Source organism: Cottoperca gobio, chromosome 1 (genome assembly GCF_900634415.1).
Source record: "Cottoperca gobio chromosome 1, fCotGob3.1, whole genome shotgun sequence".
Classification (NCBI taxonomy): domain Eukaryota; kingdom Metazoa; phylum Chordata; class Actinopteri; order Perciformes; family Bovichtidae; genus Cottoperca; species Cottoperca gobio.
In genome coordinates this window covers 7,601,853-7,623,271 of record NC_041355.1, presented here as the reverse complement: position 1 = coordinate 7,623,271, position 21,419 = coordinate 7,601,853, and the positions used below count along the sequence as shown (strand labels likewise).

Genomic DNA, 21,419 nt, shown 5'->3' with positions numbered 1-21,419 from the left:
ACTTAAATGAGAAATAAGTTTGTCTTGCCATATGTAGGTGAAATTTGCCAATTGCAAAGCTTATAGCATTCACATTTAGTGATTTCAGGCAGAATTACAGAATGTCCTGTTATAAACAATTCAATGTCAAGTTTAAGTGGGAGTTAGACACGTGTTTATAACTCTGACGTCACATTTTGACATGTAACTGTAGCAAAAGCATAAATGAATGATGGCTGAATTCAGTTTCATTGTCCCGGTAATATCACACTATCAAGGCTCACTGGAACGCTTTAATAGAACACAGCCATAATTAGAGTTGGTTTACATACATGTGTTGGTACAAGTTTTTGTTAAATACTTTATTTTAACTGGTTTCCTAGGTTAGGAGTATGCTTTGACTTTGAATTTACTCCTTGAAAAATGCTCATTTTAAACTAAATCTGGTGTTTCAACTATACAATCACTCATGAAAATCAACCGTTTGGCGTCTCCTGGCATCTTACATCATGCAGAGGACTGGAGCTAATTAAGCATTAAATAATTTTGACAAAGTTCATTTGAACAGCTGGTCAAATAAATCAAGGGACTATATACATTGATGCTGTGAGTATAAATGGATTCTGTAAACAATTATTTTTGCAATTGCATTTAGATGTGTTGAAAGGCTTTGAGTTTGGAAATGTTTGATTTAGTGCTTGAATGTTACTATTAAGCTGAACAAACCATGACATGTCAAAAAGCTTGCACTAAGGATAAATCTAATTTCTTTTATAAATAAGAGCTAAGGTCTCAGTCATGCAGGACTTTTACAGCAGTTAAGTTTCTGAGGATATTTGAACACTTTTGGTCAATTCATGAAAATGCATCAACATTGGAGACCATTAAGTGACATAATTCACCCTATTGTAAAGGAGAAAAACTGAATAATGAATAAAGTAACAAATAACATGGAGTCTCATTCAAGCCTTTTAATGTATATGTGATTTTTTTCAAGCTTTAAAAAAAGACTATTATTCCATTTTCAGGAAGTGACGTCATTTTTTGGGAGGGAACTCAAAGGAGTAAAGTAGGATGAGCATAAACTCTTAAAGTTCCATCCAGTAAACTCTATAGACTAATACAAACTATACCACCCATACCACCCATAAGGATTATTAATTGAGTATCTGAGATTGGCCAATATGTTTTCTTGACAGTTAAACATATCACTCTTATATCATGCAAAAATCATGACACATCCTTAAAAAAAGTAAGTTATGAGGCCGACAGGATTGCCCCTGATTATTTTTTACAACTATTTGTAACTATACAACTGTAGGCCTACATGAAAACTATTATATCTTGTAATAATAATAATAATAATAATAATAATAATAATAATAATAATAATAATAATAATAATAATAATAAATTGTATTTGTAAAGCGCCTTTCAAAGCTAAAAGCAATCTCAAGGCGCTAAAAAAAGCCAATACCAATAATAAAAAAAAGGCCATAACAACTTTGAGGGAATGTGTTGCCTGTATAGTATGTATGTAAATGTATAATTACTTAAATATTTGTTTTTCTTTTGCATTATTTATTTACTTATATTATGTTTTAATGTATTTATTTTTCTATATTTTTGTCATCTTCTGCGGTTGCCCCCTTGGCATGTTTGAATGTGTGAATTTTGCTCTATGTCGAATTTGTTCAATAAATGATAATTACAAACAAGGAGGAATAGCTCTAATACTGTCAGAAATGGAAATGCCATTCAAAAATCAAAAATCAATAAAATAAAGAATCGGATTCGACCGACAGGAAGTTTGTCCGTCACTGACAGACTTCCGTCATTGTGCAGCAGCAAACGTAATCCGTCCTGTCAACGGTTGGATGTCACAACGCCTGTGGTTCTATGTAAAGCGGGTTCATCGGAACATGGAGCGCTGTCCGGCTGGATGAACATCTAAAATCAAATTTAAAATCCTGGTGATCATGAATGCGACCGTGAGAGGGATTTCAGAGGATATGGACCGACAAATTGTACAGGTGGGTTCACCGACAAACCTCGACAACGCATTAATAGTTAACGGTAACGCTGAGCAGAACCAACTGAACTGACGCTAGCTAATGTTAACGCTAACTTCGGTTGGACCAGGGTCCACCCACATTTCTGTTAAGTTTTTTCAACCAAGTTGAAATGCAACTGCATAGACGGCGTGGTAGAAAGACTTATGGTTTGGTGTGCTTTTTAGTAACCTGCTAAAGAACAAAAGTAATATATGTATGAGGAGACCGAGACACTCTGGCTGGTCATAATATTGATATTAATATGTTTAAACACTTGTATACATTGCTGCAAAGTCTCTTCTATCAGGATTCAAAAAGCTATATTTTTGAAACCTTCATATTTTCACTTTCTATTCGGCTAATGTAGCATAGTAAGCAGTATAGCATCACCTCCTAATACAAAAATGGTACTATATTATTATTATTATTATTATTATTATGTGTTTCCGCTTATTAATGCTTTAACTATAACGTTATTTGACAAAGCTATATGGATAAATATCATCATCCATATCATTGTCGTATATTAAATATTCTCAAAAATCAGTTGATGGATAAAATAACCAAATATGAGTGTCTGACTTAGACAAATCTAGCAAATGAAATACTCACAAATACATTGATGTGAAATTATATATCAAACCAGTGTTGTATCAAAGCAGTCCCGCGCATTGATTTGCAGCATTAAAAAGAAAGCTACCATGGTATGATAAAAGGTCATATCAGCCAGACCATATTATAGTGTGTTAATAACAGCTTATTTCTCTGTGTTGGACTTCAATAACAAAATATTAATAAATTAGTTATTGCTACTATATTAAGAAAAAGCATCTGTGCCATCTTGGTAATTCTTTACAAACTTTGACTGTAGAGCTGAATTGACTAGTTGATTAATTGATTAGTAGAATGACAGAAAAATGATTGGCAATAGCATAATTAATCGTTTCTGCAATTTTCTAGTAGAAATAGTAAAACAACCAATTTACTCAAATGAGAGGATTTCCATTTTTCCTTTTTGTCATATATCATTATAAACCTTTGGTTGCAAAAAAACAAGACATTTGACTCTGTGAAGTTGTAATGGCTATTTTCCGTCGATTATTGTCTAATTTAAATAAATATCGGCAGCTTAATCGATGATGAAAATAATCAGTAGTTGCAGCCCTAGTTGACATGGTTACACAGTAGGTCTAAAAGCACTTAACTGTGACTGTTTGCTGTCTGTCTCAGGCTGTATTTGACGAGGACACAATGTCCTCTACCTCGGTGGGAATGTCAAATTTGTCCGATGAGATCCTGCTGTGCATCCTCCGCCATGTTCCAGTGTGTGACCTGGTCCTGAACGTGGCAAACGTCTGCCACAAGTTACACACATTGTGCCATGATAAGACCCTGCTCACAAACGTCAGCCTGTCTGAGGAGTATCTGGTAAAGCTGTTGAGAATTTTTTTTCTAATTTTCTATTAATCTTCAGGTTCATGCATGCGTGTGGAACTTTCTGTATAATTTAAAATCATTTATTTAACAACACAGTGGAATACTTGTTGGATTTTAACAGATGTTCTTTGTTTCCTCCAGGCCGACGATCTATTGGTTCGGCACATATTGAAGCTGCTAGCCAATCACATGCAGTCTCTCAGCCTGAATGGTTGCTACTGGCTGACCGGCTCTACAATGGAGGTTCTTGCTCGCTGCAGAGGAGTGACTCACCTCGATGTCACCGGGTGTCGCCTCACTTCCCTTCGTCTCTCCCGTCTCCTCTCCTCCCTCTCTCAGCTCAGATCACTCGCTTTTGACGTAACGCCAGGTTTCAACTCTGCTCAGCTCAGTTCAGAGGCAGTGGATTCACTGAGCCGCCTGTCGGAGCTCAGACAGACACTGTTGACACCAAGTTATGGTGTAGTGCCATGCTGCGCCCAACTCCGCAAGTAAGTAATCTGTCAGATTACTGAGGTTTCACATGAGGCCTGTGTTCAGAATAAGTCCCTATTTGGTAGACAAGTGCAGTATATATTTACTTTTATCAGCTGTAGCATTTATGCAACATGTAGTGCAGGGGTCTGCAACCTGCGGCTCCAGAGCCACATGCGGCTCTTTAACCCCTCTGCAGTGGCTCCCTGAAGCTTTGACAAAGAGAAACATGGAAATCAATAACATTATTTGTATGTATTGTTTTGTTGCACAGTGGACAATCTTTCAAACGGAACAGCTCTTATCTTGGAGTTCGAGGTGATATTGTGACACTGAAATACATTTAATTAAATTTTTACATTTCGTCCACTAAAATATGCGTCACATTCTCCTGCGTCTACGGGCGCGGCACCTTTCCCTGCAGGTGGCTAATCTTGAGTTTCCGACCCCCGGCTAACTCGGTAAGCTAACAATGGAGACAACTAAAAAAAGAAAAGTCTCGGAGGAGCAAAGAGAGTTTAATTGTGCGTGGACAGATACATTTGATTTTACTGCCAACGATGCTGCTTTACCTGTCTGCTTGATATGTGGCGAGAAATTAGCTAACAACAAAAAATGTAATGTTGAAAGACATTTCAAGAACAGACACATAACATTTGCCGAAAAGTACCGAGCTGGAGATGCACGAAAAAAAGCGATTTCTGAACTTCTGCTGAAAGCGGAGCAGAGCAAATATTCTTTCAAGAAAAGGATGAAATCTTCAAACTCAACTACTGCTGCTAGTTTTGTGGCCGCTCAGGAGACAGTACGGCGTGGAAAGCCGTTCACAGATAGAGAATACATGAAAGAAGCATTCTTAAAAATATCAGAGCATCTATTTTCAGACTTCAAAAACAAAGATGAAATTGTTCAGAACATTTGAGATCTGTCTCTCTCTGCAAAGACCGTCAAAGACAGGGCCATTAAAATGGCAACACACATCACCAAACAGCAACTTGAGGACCTCAATTCAGCTGAAGCATATTCAATCACCTGTGATGAGTCAAGTGATGTTGAACAGACAGCGCTGTGATGCAGGTGTGTGAACTGTGATGTGGTGCAGGAAGAAATCATTGAGTTGATACCGCTAAAAGAGTTTGGTGTTGTCCTAATAACAATTACAAATAACAATACAATCTCAACAGATTTGTCTTTCTGTAATTTCATAAATGCAACAAATATAGTATAACTATATATACAACTTAAGCTGTGTTATGAAATATGTGTTGCAGCTCCAGACTGAAATGGTAAATTCCCAGAATGGAGCAGAACAGTTGACTAACGAGACTTACATTTGCACATTAGCACAAAGTCATAAACCAAAGTATTGAACAAATGAAAGTATTGACCTGGTGTTGGTGCTGGATGAAAAGTTAAGGGATCGCCAACGAGAATGTGACTTAATCCTAAGGGTGATATGAATGTCAGCAAATTTCATGGCAATCAATCCAATAGATGTAGAGACGTTTCATTAAAAACTACAAAAGTCAACCACAAGGTGGTGCCAGAGGAAAAGTCAGAGGATCACTAAAGCCAGCAGGATCTATCTTCTGGGGACAATGTATGTGTACAAAATGTTGTGCCGACTTCTCTTGTAGACTGTCGAGATCTATTTCACAAGATAAATGAAAAGTTTGACCTGCCGGTGCTGCAGAAGGGAATGTCTTTAGTATGTATCTTCTGGGGATCATGAATGTCTGTACAACATATCATGGAAATCCATCCGGTAGTTGTTAAGATAGTTCAGTTTGGACCGAAGTAGTGGACTGACCAACACAGCCATCCCTACAGCCATACAGCCATGCAGCCATACAGCCATGCAGCCATGCAGCCATCCCTACAGCCATGCAGCCATGCAGCCATGCAGCCATCCCTACAGCCATGCAGCCATGCAGCCATGCAGCCATCCCTACAGCCATGCAGCCATGCAGCCATACAGCCATGCAGCCATACAGCCATGCAGCCATACAGCCATGCAGCCATGCAGCCATGCAGCCATCCCTACAGCCATGCAGCCATACAGCCATGCAGCCATACAGCCATGCAGCCATACAGCCATGCAGCCATGCAGCCATACAGCCATGCAGCCATCCCTACAGCCATGCAGCCATGCAGCCATACAGCCATGCAGCCATACAGCCATGCAGCCATCCCTACAGCCATACAGCCATGCAGCCATGCAGCCATACAGCCATGCAGCCATGCAGCCATCCCTACAGCCATGCAGCCATGCAGCCATACAGCCATACAGCCATGCAGCCATGCCTCACCTGCTTGTGCATTTTGTCACAATCTAATCTTGCTCTCTCTTTTTGACTTATTAGTTATTATGTACAACGTCAGAAACAAATTCTGAAATCTGCACGTACTTTTCACTCCAAAACGCATATTTTCATATTTTCTTGTCTGCTGATGTCCAACCAGAAATCAGCCATCTTAATACATCTGGTACGTTGGTTGAGTTTGAGCAGCACTACACTGATTGAACTTCATGCGTTCACACTCGTGTCGCTGTCTAAGCACCTCGTCTTCACTGCTACAGTGTTGAATGTGTGTTTCTGTGTTTGTGCACTACAGGCTGATGCTGCAGTTTGACATCTCAGACGTGACCAGAGAGGGTATCGGTGTTTGCTGTCAGTTAATGATGGGTCAGAGCAGTGTGCCACATTACCAACACTTAGAGGAGTTCACTGCCAGGTTGGCTCCAGGAGAGGTGAGGTCGTTTGTGTGCGTGTAATATGTTCCAATGTATCTGCAGTAAACACTGTAATGCTGTGCAGTTTTGTAAAAAAGAAAAAAGTTTATATAAAATATATTCAGCCAGGAAATGCTTCATTGAGTTAAACCTCTCCTTTTACAAGAGTGTCCTGGCCAAGACAGCAGGAGCACATTAAACAAAGTGTCAGAGATGTAACCGTTACGGACAATAACGTTTCAGATCACACCATGAGTATGATGAACCTTCAAACTCCTTCAATCTATTTTCAAAAACGGAGACTAGCTCCTCGAGACCCAAATCAGTCTGCAGCAAATTCCAAACCGCATGAGCAGAATACCTAAAAGCCCTTTTTTCCCTATTTCTTCCCATTGCTTGATGGACGTTGGGGACAGATAGCAGGACTAAGTCTTGAGAATATGGCAGCATTTCTCAGATGGATAAATTCACTTTGATATGAAGGAAGCAAGAATGAAGAATTACCTTATAAATAAGGGCCTGCCAGTGATTTAAGTCTACGGGCCAACCAACCCTAGCATGCAGGAAGCAATGATGAGCGAGGGCCTTAGCGTTTGTAATGAACCTCAATGCTCCATGATGTACAGCATCTAAAGAGTGAAGGTATCGAGGAGATGCATGCGTATATAAAACATCAGTCGTCGTCGTCAGTCACAAACATAAAAGTAGCAGCAATAAGTCTCGTTTTCAGCCTCAGTTTCAACTTCTGCTTAAGAGAGAGAATCATCAATTAATCACCCTAGATATTTATATGATACTTACACAATCTAATGGCCTCGAAACATAATACAAGATCGAATAGATCATGACAATGACGACTTTTCTTTTCTTGGCTAGAAGTAGAAAACAGGCAGAATGGATGTAGTAAACATTAACAATAATTATAACAACACACATTCATACAGCAATAAAGTGCAAGTAAAAACAAAATCAAATGAAGATAATTATGCAGCTGGTACCGATGTGTCGACAGTGCATAAATTAGTATTGAAACTGTTTGAAACATTCAGAATCGATATGTATCGAAAGAAGGTTTATTGACTCTGCGTTTGTAAACATGAGTTTATTAGTGTATCTGTGTGTTGATGTCTTCAGGTAAACCAGACCTTGCTCCTGCTCTACCTGGCAGTGTTCAGCGTTCATGTTCCAAAGCGTCTCAGAGTTTTCCTTGTGTCGATTCCCGGTCCGAACCCTGCTCACTGGGCTGCTGCTCCCTCACTGGCTCAGAGCTTGGGTCAGCGAGGTGACCTGGAGGCCCTGCAGCTCCCTCGGTCCTGGCTGGATTCCTTGTCCCTAAAGCGAGCCCTGGAGGGAAACAGTCCGAAGCACCTGAGCTTCAGCCGCTGCCCAGCGTTGTGGACGCAGGTGTTCCAGTCGCTGCTGGAGGGAGGAGTCAAAGACGCCACACAGCTGACCAGCCTAAACCTCAGCGGGATCAACAAGGTCCTTTACTCAGAGTGTCGGAGTGTGGAAGATCAGCTGGTGCCTGCGACAATGAGACGGCTGGCAGTTGGCTGTTCCAACATTAAACACCTGAACCTGATGCACACGCACTACCATCATGAAAGCTCACCTGGGCAGGGTGGAGAAACACACCTGTGTGACAGCTTGGCTAAACTCACACACCTGCGCTCTCTCACTCTGCCTGCCTGCGCTCTGTCAGATGGCTTAAACACACATCAAATCTCTACAAACAACACTCCCTCCCCGTTGTTCCTGGGGTTAAAGAAGACTCCACGTGTGGGGGTCCTGAATTACAAGCCCGATTTAGAGTCTTCTCTGTCAGGGGACAGCACCTCGGGGCTCGCTCTGCTCTTAGCCGGCTGCCCTTTTTTAGAGACCTTAGAGCTCATTGGTCCAGGTTTTGTCTCTGCGCTGCCTCGACTCGAGCCCTGCACTCGTGCCAGTGTGGAGCCTCGTGGCATGTGTGCGTGGGCACGAGGAGTTGGCGATGCACACTTAGCGGCACTTGAGGTCTTGCCTCGATTACGTCGTCTGACTCTGGCTGGGCTTCCTGGGGTCCTTAGGGGGACAGGGCTGGTACAGCTGACTAGGCAGTGCAAAGACCTACAGGTATTATCCCTTGCCAACATGGGATCACTAAAGACCATGAACTACAACCCTGGCTTGCTGGACTCACTTAAACAGTGCACACAGCTACAGGAACTCAGGTTAGAAGATGTCTTTGTGTATCCTTCATTTACTGTGACATAAGTAATACGTGATTATATGTCCCTTTAGTAACCGTGTTACCTTGAATTCTTAAAGAGAACCTTTCTCACATACATCCAAGGAGTTAGAAGAATCCAAAAACAGAAAGATATCTCGGCATGTTTTTTCATTGTAAGTCTCTGCAAAGTAATGTGTTTTTGTTATTATTGTTTTTATACAGAGAATTATAAAACCGTCTTTGAAATTGATTAATTTGCAGATTGTATTTTTTCTGATAATTCTGGGAACCTTTAAATTCACAAAAGAATATAGGGCAGTACACCAGTTAGTCTAATTACATTTAATTGAAGGGGTTCACATGTTTGCTCAGCTTATTGTTTTTATTTATTGAACATTGTGTGCCTGTGTGTTTCAGGTTGGAGCAGCCCTACCTGAATGCCAACGAGTCATTCTTTGAGGCTCTGTCCTGCTGCTCTCGTCTGCAGCGTCTCTGCCTTATCTCACGCAGTGGCACCTTTGACCCATCGGCCGTAGAAACCTTCATGGAGCGATGCAAGCCATGTCATCATGTGCCATATGTTCATGGGCGGCACCTTAGTGGCTTGTCGCACACTGCAGAAAGTTCTGCTGGACAGGTGTGTGTGTGTGTGTGTGTGTGTGTGTGTGTGTGTGTGTGTGTGTGTGTGTGTGTGTGTGTGTGTGTGTGTGTGGTGTGTGTGTGTGTGTGTGTGTGTGTGTGTGTGTGTGTGTGTGTGTGTGTGTGTGTGTGTGTGTGTGTGTGTGTGTGTGTGTGTGTGTGGTCAAACTGTACGTGAGACATTAAAGGGAAAGTTTGGCTTGTTTAAAGTGGGGTTGTTTGAGGTACTTATACATAGTTAGTGCGACTGTCATGTACTGTGGGTAATACACTGATGATGGATAATCAAGAAATCCTTTCAAATGTTAAAGGAAATCTCAAATTCGCCTTTTCTTGTGTTTTTCTCTCTGTTAGATTTTCAGTGGAGCGTTCGGCCCTGAGTGTGGTCATCTATCCATTACAGCATGAAGACCTGACTTCAGTCATCAGAGATATCCCACTAACACTGCTGGACAGGATTACTTTGTTCCAGAGCCACGTGGCCCAACCACCACATTTATCACCATTGTGACATCACCAGAAAGCTTCAGTGTGATTGATGAAGAGCGGAGGTGCTCACACCGTTTTTATTCTGCAGGGAATAAAATTCACCAATTAAAAGACGGACTGTGATCTGCACAGTGATACTTGATTGTGTGATTTGTTACAACATGTTTCCGGCTTCTTTACAACAATATATCAACCGTGATTGTTTACATTTACGTGACAGAGTAATGATGGCTATCAAAGGGTAGGGAGTTTTTAGTTTATTGTTCCAGGACATTTCACATTTGGTGCCATTGTCTCTATCAAAAATAATGTCTGTTACTACACCACTCTGCTACTTTGAAAATAAGTGCCAAAAATATTAATTAAGGGATGTATTAGTTCAGATACTTTATACAGAAGATCTGAATCAAATTATGTTGTAATAAACTCCATATAAATTATTTTTAATTGTTGTCTGTGTAACATGTCTGTTCTTTAATTTGTTATGAAATGATCACAGCAGATACACACCAGTGATCCCCACAGTTGTGTGGAGTACACTTTAAAGAATAGTATGACATTTTGGGAAATGCTCATGTTTGCTTTCTTGCCAAGAGTTTGATGAGAAGATTGTTATAACCAGGCTCCCCGTGGATCTTTAAAAGGCATTTTATTTCATTCATCTGAAAATAATATACCAAATTCCTCACATTTAATCCCGTTAGCGGAAACTGTGGGCATAAAATTGGTCTTAAATAAAATTTCTGGCTTTCAAAAAGTGTTAAATCTAACTCTTAAGCTGTAATACCCCTGTGTCTTCAGTTTAAAGCTACATTGACAGGCAATTAATCTTATTTATGAAATTGTCTGGCACAGAACCACACGTACAACTGGTTTTAATCTTCAATTTGGGAAGGATTAAATTAATTAGATATGTTAATTAGTGAGCTTTAGAGGTGCTGGAAAGCTGATTTTGTTTCCCTTAGGACAGAGCCAAACTAGTTTTGCATTTCAAATCTTTATACTATGCTAAACTCTATAGCTTCATACATGGCGTTCAGACAGTGGTATCTAGCAAATCATCGAACACTGCAAAAAGAACAAGTAATTGTGTTTCCCCAAATGTCGGTTGCGTTAACACAAACAGTATATTGACACTGATAATTGTTTTAATTAATTTTATAAACACATTTATATACACACTCAAACAGTAAACAAAACATGTATAGTTCCGCCCCATGTTAAATTATTCCAGTGTTAAAAGTGTGCAATCAATTTGGGAAACTAGAAAAAGGTACAATCAGTAATCAAGTGACACAAGAAACATGACAGTTAATGACACTGACATTGCAACTGGTACCCCAATTAAGCAATGTCTGTAAAATGCAGTGTGAAAAATGTAACACAAAATAATTTAACTTAGCTCCACATGTCACTCAGTTGTGGCTGAGAAAACAAATAAGGTGCTCTGTCACTGAAACATCCAACCTTTTGGGTTCAGAGGTCATTTGAATTCATCCGCTGGGGAACATGACTGAACATTTTCTGACAATCCTTCCGAAGTGATGAACCGACCGACAACATTTACACACATGGAGCCATGGCTCTAGTATGACTAGAAATTAAAATTTTAAAGATACATTATTATTGTGATTTGTTTAAAATCAACCCATCATTAACACCAACAGTCTTTCTGATTCAAAAATATATATCTTTTATTTACCTCCCTGGTAAGTCCATTCAGTAATCCATGAGGGCACTTTATCATGTTTTATCTAAGAGGGCGCTTTTGCTGTGATTTTATCAAACATGGGGGCACCATGTCCCCCCCCCCCCCTCTCGTCCACCATGAGACACTTTTTGGCTGGACCTCTACTGCAGGTCACACAGCTGGGCAGTGTCTATGACCCACAGCCCGGGATAGAGCGGCTTGGTGAACGTGGTTTCTTCTCTGTGCAGCAGCTGCAGCGTCGTGTCACAGACGCAGTAGAAGGTCAGACTACCTGCCTTATGATCGAGGATACACGCCGACTCTGGAGGACTGAGGCTCCGGCACCGCAGTCTCCTCATCGTTGTGTCTGAAACATTTATCGTTTCCGTTTATGTCTACACTCCAGGATTTGTCGTTGCAGCCAAACGCACATTCGGAATAATAGTCCGATCTGCCCAGATCTCTGTACGCCACCGCTATTTCAACAGAACCTTCAAACTCCACCTCCCAGTAACAACGTCCAGACAGACCCTCTTTACACAGCACCTGGTAGAGGTGAGAGAACCTGTCCGGGTGTTCAGGGTATTCCTGGACTAAATCGGACAGCTGCACCTTTCTGTTCTCCTCAGACAGAACCAGCTCTCTGTACGCCGTGTTTGGGTCCAGGGTGAGGTGACAGTAATCTGAGTGAGAGAAGAGGAAGACGTGGACAGATGTTCAAACACTGATGAGTCTGTTATTTAAACACCTCAAACTAATGTGTGACTGTGTTTAATTTCAGGAAGACAGCAGGACTCTCAACTGGGCTTATTTTCAGAGAGGTAATACATGTCCATATAACTATAAAAGAGACTATCCTCCCCACCAAAAAACGACCCCATAGGTTGTTTGTACAAGCAACTTATTGCAACCATATTGACATTTATTGTTAAGCGGTGAACCTCTAGTGACGGGAGAAAAAAAAGGAAGTGACGTCGTATAAAGAGCGACACAGTGAGGAGGTTGGGGTCGATAGATGGTTAAACAAAGCACTTTGACCCACGACACAGCTGTTTGTGTGCCGTGTGAAACCAAAAACGTACGTTGACTTATTTTAACTTTTGTATGCAAGTTAATTTACATACCGTATCTACTGTACGTTACTTAATGTAACAAACATATTTATTTGAACCCAAACCATGGGCTTTTCCTGAGCCTAATCAAGTACTTTTGTTGCCTAAACCTAACCAAACTGCTACCGTTATACAACGTTAACCACGTGTTTAAAACGGCAACCGCTAAGGTATGAGGACGTGTTGATCTCCTGCTACCAGTAGGGCCGCACATTTAGGAAACGTTCCTGTGGGTTGTCCTAACTAGAGGATAGGAACAAACAATCTATGTGGTTGTATGGGTTGGAGGAGTTGTTGTTGTAAAATGATTGCAACCTCGGCGGTTCTTGGCTTCCATACTCATTCCATCTGTTCTGCAGTATCAGTGTTTGTTTGGTTTTGAGATTAAAAAAAGACTCACATTTTAAGAAGTCTGCTCTGGTCTGAGGTTCATCTGTCAGTGAATCATCTGAACACACACACACACACACACACACACACACACACACACACACACACACACACACACACACACACACACACACACACACACACACACACACACACACACACACACACACACACACACACACACACACACACACGATAAGGATATTACATGATATGGCAGATGTCAACAAACTCACTAATAAAACAATGAACATCAGATTAATTAAAAACAAAAAGTAAAAAATAAAATAAAAATTATATATATATTGCAATTCGCTCAAAAACATTCATATAGATAACAGAGCAACAGATACAATTATTATGATATGATTATAATGAAATGTGACAAATAATAACACTGTATGAAATGATAATACTAATACGTTTTATGGAACAAACTCCAGTCATGTGTGCTGCCGGTATATTGTATTGTGGGTGTGTTGTGTGTGCTGTGTGTGCTGTGTACCAGGAGCAGGCGTGGACACAGGACGGGAGGGGGGAACTTGCTGGTCTTGTGCAGAGATTTCCTGTAGAAATCAGTATTATTGTGTTGCTTTAAGAGTTTTACAGAATCCAGGACATTGTCAAAACTGTGACACTAAAATACATTTTATTGAACTATGTGCGATTAATATCATTTGTCCTCATCCTCTTATCTTATCTGTCAGAACAGTGAGAAGGTTGTGTATTTTTTATAAAACACGCTCAAAGTACAAAAACAACTAAATGTTACTGTAGCAAAACATAAACCTCAAACTGGCACGGATACAGAACCGTTTCACCAAGGTATTGTATTGAACTATCCTATAAGATTAAGTTAGTCAGTATGATCAGTAACTAAACAGTTAAGGTAGTAGTACTTGCAGGATTTGTAAAGAGGAAACAGGTGCACTTTTCCTGCACTGAAATTCAGTTGGGAGCCTAAACAGCAATGTCTGTATTTCCAAAAAACAAAGTCAGGAAATAAATCGGCACTCCAGAGGTCAAAAGCAGCAAGAGAATCACCTCATGTGTTGATCTAATCTTGGATACATTTATTTGCAATCAACAGGCTGAAAAATGTGAGATTCTTTTCTTTTTTTGACTTCTGGAGTGTCGACTTTCTTCCTGAAGCTGTTGGGAAATACAGTACAGTAGTACTTGTTTGGGCCATAGCCAGGATTTTATAAAAATACTGAAGTCAGGAGTTCAACAGTGGAGCCGGAAACATATATATGTTATATGTTCGGAAACATTAGGAGAAGAAATTACATTTTTATTCCAGTATTTACTAAAACAAATGCACAACCTCAACTATATATGAAGAACTCGACCGATACACTAGAGATGTTCATAGATCATGAATAAACCTGCAGCAAATAAATCATTTACAGGATTCTCTTAATTAGTGTGTGGAAGTTTTAATAACTACAATAAACAACTTTCCATGGTCGTGTATTAAAGGTCCAATTCTTGAACTGAACTTTAGAGCCTCCTGCTGAGACACGTTGACATGCTGGTATAGGAGTTTCCTTGCTTGGTAATAATGTCGACTGAAGATACTTTTGCACACGGATATTTATTGCCTGATTTATTTCAGCTGACCTTTTATGTGTGAGACTTTAATGGTTTGTAAACTTACATATGTTGGCAGAATTAAATAATATTAACAGAGGTTTCATCATCACAAACACATCTACAAGTTAAATAATTTCTGAATATTATGAGTGTAAATCACATGATATTAAAGTGGGTGCAAACAGATTGCACACAAATGAAACTATCTTTTACCATTGACGCTGGGGGTGTAGCTCCTTCTCTCTAACGCTGGTTAAAACTTATCCAGGATGCCTGTGTCGACTCGGACAGCTTTGTCTCGGTCTAAATTAATCAAAACAAGTCTTTAAATGCGCTTATTTAGTCTGGCTCGCCGTCTTCACCTCAGTTCACTACAGGAAAAGACGTAAACTTCACCTTTATGACCAGCTGCGGGGAGTGGTGTAGATTTACCATACCAACGTGATTTACATGCGAAGTCAACGGCACAGGCGTACTAATCTATCGCCGATGTAGTCGATCGAAGTGGGACGTCCTATCCAAAGTAGATGAAGCTTTTTACAACAATGTATATAAACCAGACATAAACAGTGATATGTTTAAACTCAATAAATGTCCTTGTTAATTCATTTCAAGGACCAAATCGCCAGACAGTGTGCTTTATAAATATTGTATGATATCTATTACTAAGGTCTTGACTAGTTTTGTCATTGAAACATCGTGGTGCGTGCAACAAGACAGAAGCTACGCAGCTAAGTATGATTTTTAAAAGTCATGTTATTTAGATTGTAGGTATATAGATAAAATCGCTAAATATGTTATCGGCCGTCGCCTGTTCGTGCGTGCGAAACGGTCGGAAAGGCTCGGTCCATGTAGCTAGGTTGTCGCTCTTATCATCGGTTAAGCGCTCGACCAGGACCCTGAATCTGACAGGGGGACAGGATTTGTCACAACACCGGTCACCGACTCCCTGGCAGCTGCTATCCGCCAGATTTGTGTCCCTATCAGCCGCTTCACATGGAGACACAGACCCTCTGGGCTCCCCTTCAGCCCCAGCCGAGAGCGACCCACCGAACCGCGAGCACTTCGGCTCCCTTTCCGGCGGCATGTCCTCCAGGAGGTCGTTCAAAAAGACCAGCTCATACCTGCAGAACCTGCAGCACCAAGAGGACGACGACGGGGAGGAAAAGGCGACGAGACCTCGCAGGAGGTCCGGAGCGAGTAACACACCGTACTGGTACTTCTTAGAGTGCAAAAAGCTGATCAAAGAGAACAAGGTGAGATCATTTCAGCTAGTCTGTCTGTAATGTGATAATAATACAAATAGATCCCTTAAGTCAAAATTAGAAACTTTCTTCAAATAATGACTTAATTAAATGAATGTCATTCTTTAAAATAATGACTGTATCACAAAATAACCTGACGCTTACTCAAAATAACGAGTTAGTTTCTCATTACAATGACTTACAGGATATGTTTTGTTTTTTTCATCAGATTGACGGAAATAGACTTTCATAGTCTTCTCACCTTCTTCTGTGTATACACATTGTGTGTCCTCTCACAGCTGCAGCAGGCGTTGGATTTTTTCAGCAAAGACATGCTGCAGGGAGAGAGGCTGCAGCCGGAGGAGATCAACTACAGTGTCCTGATAGGAGGCTGTGGTCGAGCGGGGCAACTCAAGATGGCCTTCAGACTCTACAATGATGTAGGGATATTTTATTTATGCACGTTTTTAAATCATTTTTATGTTCCCTTAGCACTTCATTAACATTTCAAATGATACTCCAGGTCATAAAGAGGTGTTAAACTTCAGTATATAATAATATTTGAAGCAAAGCAAGCACATTTCTTAATTTATCAAGTGTAACAGCAAATATGTGGTGTTTTTTACTTGTAATATTGATTTACACTCAGATCATAGATAAAACTAATGCAATGTAATAGAACAGCATTGCAATACATCTTACCATCATGAAGGTTTTAGTTTAGAGATGTGTTGATTCATCTTTATGGTAATTGTGTAATCTGTGGTTTGTAGTGCTGAATTATATTGTTATACTGAGAGATCACATTCATCAATGAGGGTAATTCATTAAGTAATAATGTCTGGTTTTATGTGCGTGTCTTGCAGCTGAAGAAGCGAGGTCTAGTTGCTACGGATCACACCTACACCGGGCTGTTCAATGCCTGCGCTGAGACACCATACAAACAAACCGGTCTCCAGCAAGCGTTGAAGTTGGAGCAAGAACTCCGTCGCAAAAACATCCCCCTCAGCACCATCACGTACCACGCCCTTCTCAAGACGCACGCCATCACCAACCACCTTCAAGCCTGTATTCACACGATCAGGGTACGAGACGGGCCGACATTTGAACATACGTGTGTCGGAGGGTTGGTTTACTGAAGTGTGTTAGATTTATGTTTCTACGTGTGTTTTTAGGAGATGCTGCAGAACGGCCATGCTGTAACTCAGGAGACGTTTCACTATCTGCTGATGGGCTGTTTGAAGGACAAACAAACTGGATTCAGACTGGCTCTGCAGGTAGACACACGATTTTAGAGGAACTAACCACATTGGTATGCAATACGTTTGAGCGTAAAGGCCCCTTTACAGTGACGTACAGATTGCAGCCGAGACTTACTTAGACCGAACTCACACATAGACTCACACAGTGAAACATACAATGAGCTACCTGTCTTTGTTAACCCAGGCTTTCTTGCTCAGGCTCTGTGCGCGCTCCCATAAAAGGGGATGTTTGGTGCGTCATTTGACCTTCCTACCGTACAAAATGGATCGATAATGTGCTGTCTACTTCCACTTTATAAGAAAATATTATTATTTATATTTTTGTTGAGTTTTTCCAATATGCAAAATACACATGCATGAAATAAAAAGGTAAAAAAACATCATAAACAAAAACCTTAGAACCCCCCCACCTACCCACCCACAAAAAAGGGCCAGAATATAGGAAGCACTAACAATATTGTTAGCAAAATGCATACAAACAAAACTGAGCAGGCAATATCTAGAAAAAATATCAGGCAGAGTATTCATGAGCCAGAGGAAACCAATGACCGGCACCAAGAGGGACTGACAATAAATGAAGAGAGGATAGTATAGAGTCCGTTAGTCGTAGATAGTCAGAGCAAGTTTGGGTTACACAATGTTTCTCAGGACATAGACCTGCAAAACTGCACGTTAGACACCCTGCCCCTAATATACTCCACAAAGAGTGCCTAAATCCTTATAACTTATAGTAACATTTAGATATAGAGTACCATATCTTCTCTAAGGATAAACAGGAAATCATATCATTCAGCCAGTTTTTATTTTTAACTCTGAACATAAGATAATATGTAATTTAATGTAATATGAGCGAAAAAAGATTCTTGGGCAAAAGTGCTACACCGCTGCATTCAACTTAAAACAATACGCAGCCAAAGGCACAGTAAAAAAAAAAAGGACATACTAAGATATTTTTGTTTCAGGTTTGGCGCCATATGCTGAGGTCAGGGATTCTTCCGGACTCAATGAACTATAACATGCTCCTGCAAACTGCTCGGGATTGTGGGATTGGCAATCCTGCCCTGACCACTGCCGTGCTGCTGAGGACTGTACAAGAGTATGAGAGGGAACGTGTGTCACGCGTAAAGTCAACGTCTGGACGCAAGGAGCTGATAGACATTGACCTCCTGGAGAGGCAGTTGTGTATTCAGCCTGAACCACACAGTGACAGTCAGCAGGACAACAGAGGCAGCGAGGAGGAGTCCGACAGAAGACCAGACTCGACCCATTTGGTGCCAGTCAGACAAGTCACCTCACTGCCTGTTGACTTAGCAGGAGATTCCACAGCCCCTAACCTACTGGACCTTTTTGAGGGTAAAAGGAGTGCTGTGGTCTCCCTCGGCACCGTGGACGGAGCAACAGATAGGCTCGCCCTCATCGGAGGAGCTAAAGGTTTCCTGGAGAAGATGGCAGCTAACAGACTCAGTCCAGACCTCAGGACTCTGGCACTGCTGGCCGACATGATGGAGCCTGGATACCAGTCCCTGCAGATGCTACTGGTTGCCGCCAAGGAGCACAAAGTGAAACTTGACGTCGGGTTTTTTAACTCTGTGATTCGCAGAGCAGCCAGAGCTGGTGACCTTGAGGAGGCAAAGGTACACGCACGCATCCCACAGACCTTGCTGCAAACAGTTTTCATTAGAACTATCCATCGAATAAATAGTTCCTGTTGAGTGCAATGCTGTGAGCGTCAGAAACCAAATTAAACCAACCCTATCTGCACCACTATATAGAGAACATGTTTTGTATTGAATAACTTTGGTAAAGGGACACTTTTTAAGTGTGTCTACGTTTTTGTGATTCACTTCTTTCTCTTTCCAGTCTGTGTTACGTGTGATGCGACAGCGTAATGTAAACACTAACGTGCAGACATTTGGAAGTCTTGCATTAGGCTGTGATCGACAGCAGGAAGGGCTGCAGCTGCTGAAAGACATGCAGGTGAGTCACTTTATATTTGTACACTCAGAAAAATATTTTGCAAATAAGAACGGATCCACAAATGAAAAAGAAATATCCGTGAATATATTAAATTAATTTACTAATAATAACATAATAAAATAACGAATGCACGTTAGTTATTGCGTCTATTAAAAAAAACCGAAATAGCTCAGAAAAAGACGCTTTTACTTTGAAATGTGGAAATGACATTGTCGCCAAAAATGGCCGAGTGATATAAGTGGATTTTTGTTTGGACTGGCGGAAAGGTTGTCTCAGAACTGTGTGTAATATTCAAATATGCAAGCGTAGTATTGAGATCCACAAATGACTTTTTTTATTCACAAATAAAAGCTGGGTTCACAAATTCCTGTTCAAAAGTAATTATTGTTAGGAATGGTTTTCATTGATTTGTTAATTAATATAATGTATTCACTGCTAGTTTTTAATTTGTGGCATTAGTTTGTGTATTTGCCGATTGTGTTTTATATTTACAGATTACACTTTGACAGATTGTCGATCTATTCATACAAATAATATTAAGACAAGTCTATCTTGAATCCCCCTATACTCCAACGCACCTCTGTGTTGTGTTAATGTAAACACAGAGAACATGGAAAATGTAACAAAATAAAAGTCCCGGGTATTGGCTGTAACATTGTCATAGGAAATACTACTTATAACCTCAGCAGCGAGTGTGTATAGGAGTAGTACTAGTATTACTAGTAAAAGACCAATATTTTTGACTTGTCTTTGATCTTTTCACGTGTTTTTCGCAGGAGGCGGGATTCAAGCCTAACGTCTACACGTTCTCTGCTCTGATTGGCCGAGCAAGTCGAAGACTGGATTACGTTTACCTTAAAACACTGCTCCAAAATATGAGAGACATGTCGGTGTGGCCTAATAAAGTCATCATCAAACAGCTGGAGTTTGCCTCAAAGTATCCTTCCAACTATAACAAGGTAAGCATAGCACAGTACATCAGCACACACCCGAGCATGAAAGCACATCTGTGTGGATGGGTAGGTGCAGATTCTGCAACCAAAGAACCCGAAGCTTTAATCTTCGTGGCACAATCATTTTAACAGACACACGTTAGACATAGTTTGTTTATAAGGTGATAATATGTCAATGTTGTGTTTTGAGTTTATTGTTCTGTCAAAGAATGAGCACACTGACGATTAAAGTCAAATGGTTTCTTGAGTGATTCATATTTTTACGTTGCCCCTCGCCTCCTTTCCCCCCTATCTTACCATCGATCACAGTACCAGTCCAGAAACAACTACCTGGTCCAAATCGATGGTTTCCGTGGTTACTACCAGCAGTGGCTGAGACACATGCCTGCTCAGAGCGCTGTGGACGAGCAGGCAGAGCTGCAGTCTGAGATGGACGCTGCAGTGCTGAAAACAGAAGCTGCAGATGGACTGACAGAGTCCGAAAGGAACATGAGAGGGGCAGCACGGAGATATGGCTCTCGTAACAAGGACAAGACGAGCAGAGCTGATCTGTAACGGCACAGTGGAAATATCTCTTCTTTTCTCTCCTTGGTCCTCCGTGGGTCTGTTTGCATTCAGCTGTGTAACCCTGGATGGACTTCCGCTCAAAGTTGTAACTCATGGATTCATCGTTAACTTAATGCAGATGCATTTTTTTCTAAAGATTGTTGTTATTGAAATGTATACTGCAATTAAAGAAAAATTCAAGTACATTATATTTTATTTTTAAACCACGATTTTAGGGTCTTTTTCTGAGCGAACACTTCACTGGCATTTTGCGATCAGTGTAGTAGTGTAGTCACATGCAAGATGCACATTGTCTCGTGGTCTTTTTAATTGTAATGAATGTCGAGTGCATAATGACACGTATTGCATTTGACATCTTTGAGAAAGAAGTTCACTGTGCTGTGAGGTTTTATTGGTTGATACGTCTCTAAAATGTGTAGATAAACTTTGCGTTAAAGGTGCTGCACCAATAGAAGACAGACATAAAAACATAAATACAGGTTCTCACGCTGCATCTTCCTTAAGTGCAATATATTTAGTCAGACTTCAGTCAGTTCCGACTAAGTCTGAAGAACAACATTAGCTCGAAACGTCACTTGTGGATTTAATAAATTGCACTTTATTTATGTTTTCA

The 21,419-nt window shown here is 40.6% G+C and overlaps 3 protein-coding genes across 3 annotated transcripts; 2 read left to right on the top strand and 1 right to left on the bottom strand.

The window, feature by feature from the left end:
• Window positions 1–1,803: 1,803 nt before the first annotated feature.
• Window positions 1,804–10,466, top strand: fbxl18 (F-box and leucine-rich repeat protein 18). The gene is given in 8 exon segments (XM_029432227.1): window positions 1,804–2,012; window positions 3,264–3,461; window positions 3,612–3,961; window positions 6,561–6,696; window positions 7,813–8,888; window positions 9,305–9,443; window positions 9,445–9,524; window positions 9,881–10,466. Coding segments are annotated over 8 exon segments (2,190 nt in total). The 5' UTR covers window positions 1,804–1,958; the 3' UTR covers window positions 10,038–10,466.
• Window positions 10,467–11,157: 691 nt separating this feature from the next.
• LOC115008563 (stonustoxin subunit beta-like) lies at window positions 11,158–15,211 on the bottom strand. The gene is made up of 4 exons (XM_029432250.1): window positions 15,017–15,211; window positions 13,713–13,773; window positions 13,218–13,265; window positions 11,158–12,388 (listed from the first exon to the last, which is right to left on the bottom strand). The coding sequence occupies exons 1-4, from the start codon at window positions 15,017–15,019 to the stop codon at window positions 12,003–12,005; spliced, it is 498 nt and encodes a 165-aa protein (XP_029288110.1). The 5' UTR covers window positions 15,020–15,211; the 3' UTR covers window positions 11,158–12,002.
• Window positions 15,212–15,597: 386 nt separating this feature from the next.
• Window positions 15,598–21,013, top strand: ptcd1 (pentatricopeptide repeat domain 1). The gene is made up of 8 exons (XM_029432239.1): window positions 15,598–16,059; window positions 16,347–16,487; window positions 16,914–17,132; window positions 17,223–17,324; window positions 18,272–18,943; window positions 19,170–19,286; window positions 20,063–20,245; window positions 20,549–21,013. The coding sequence occupies exons 1-8, from the start codon at window positions 15,598–15,600 to the stop codon at window positions 20,792–20,794; spliced, it is 2,142 nt and encodes a 713-aa protein (XP_029288099.1). The 3' UTR covers window positions 20,795–21,013.
• Window positions 21,014–21,419: the final 406 nt, after the last annotated feature.

Excerpts from the sequence above, each read along its gene's own strand:
- LOC115008563 (XM_029432250.1), bottom strand. Across the intron at positions 13,266-13,712 it reads TGTGTCCACGCCTGCTCCTG|ATGATTCACTGACAGATGAA; the intron begins GTACACAGCACA and ends GTGTGTGTTCAG. Across the intron at positions 12,389-13,217 it reads CAGAGCAGACTTCTTAAAAT|ATTACTGTCACCTCACCCTG; the intron begins GTGAGTCTTTTT and ends TCTCTCACTCAG.
- ptcd1 (XM_029432239.1), top strand. The coding sequence starts at position 15,598 with ATGTTATCGGCCGTCGCCTGTTCGTGCGTGCGAAACGGTCGGAAAGGC. Across the intron at positions 16,060-16,346 it reads AGCTGATCAAAGAGAACAAG|CTGCAGCAGGCGTTGGATTT; the intron begins GTGAGATCATTT and ends GTCCTCTCACAG. Across the intron at positions 17,325-18,271 it reads GATTCAGACTGGCTCTGCAG|GTTTGGCGCCATATGCTGAG; the intron begins GTAGACACACGA and ends TTTTTGTTTCAG.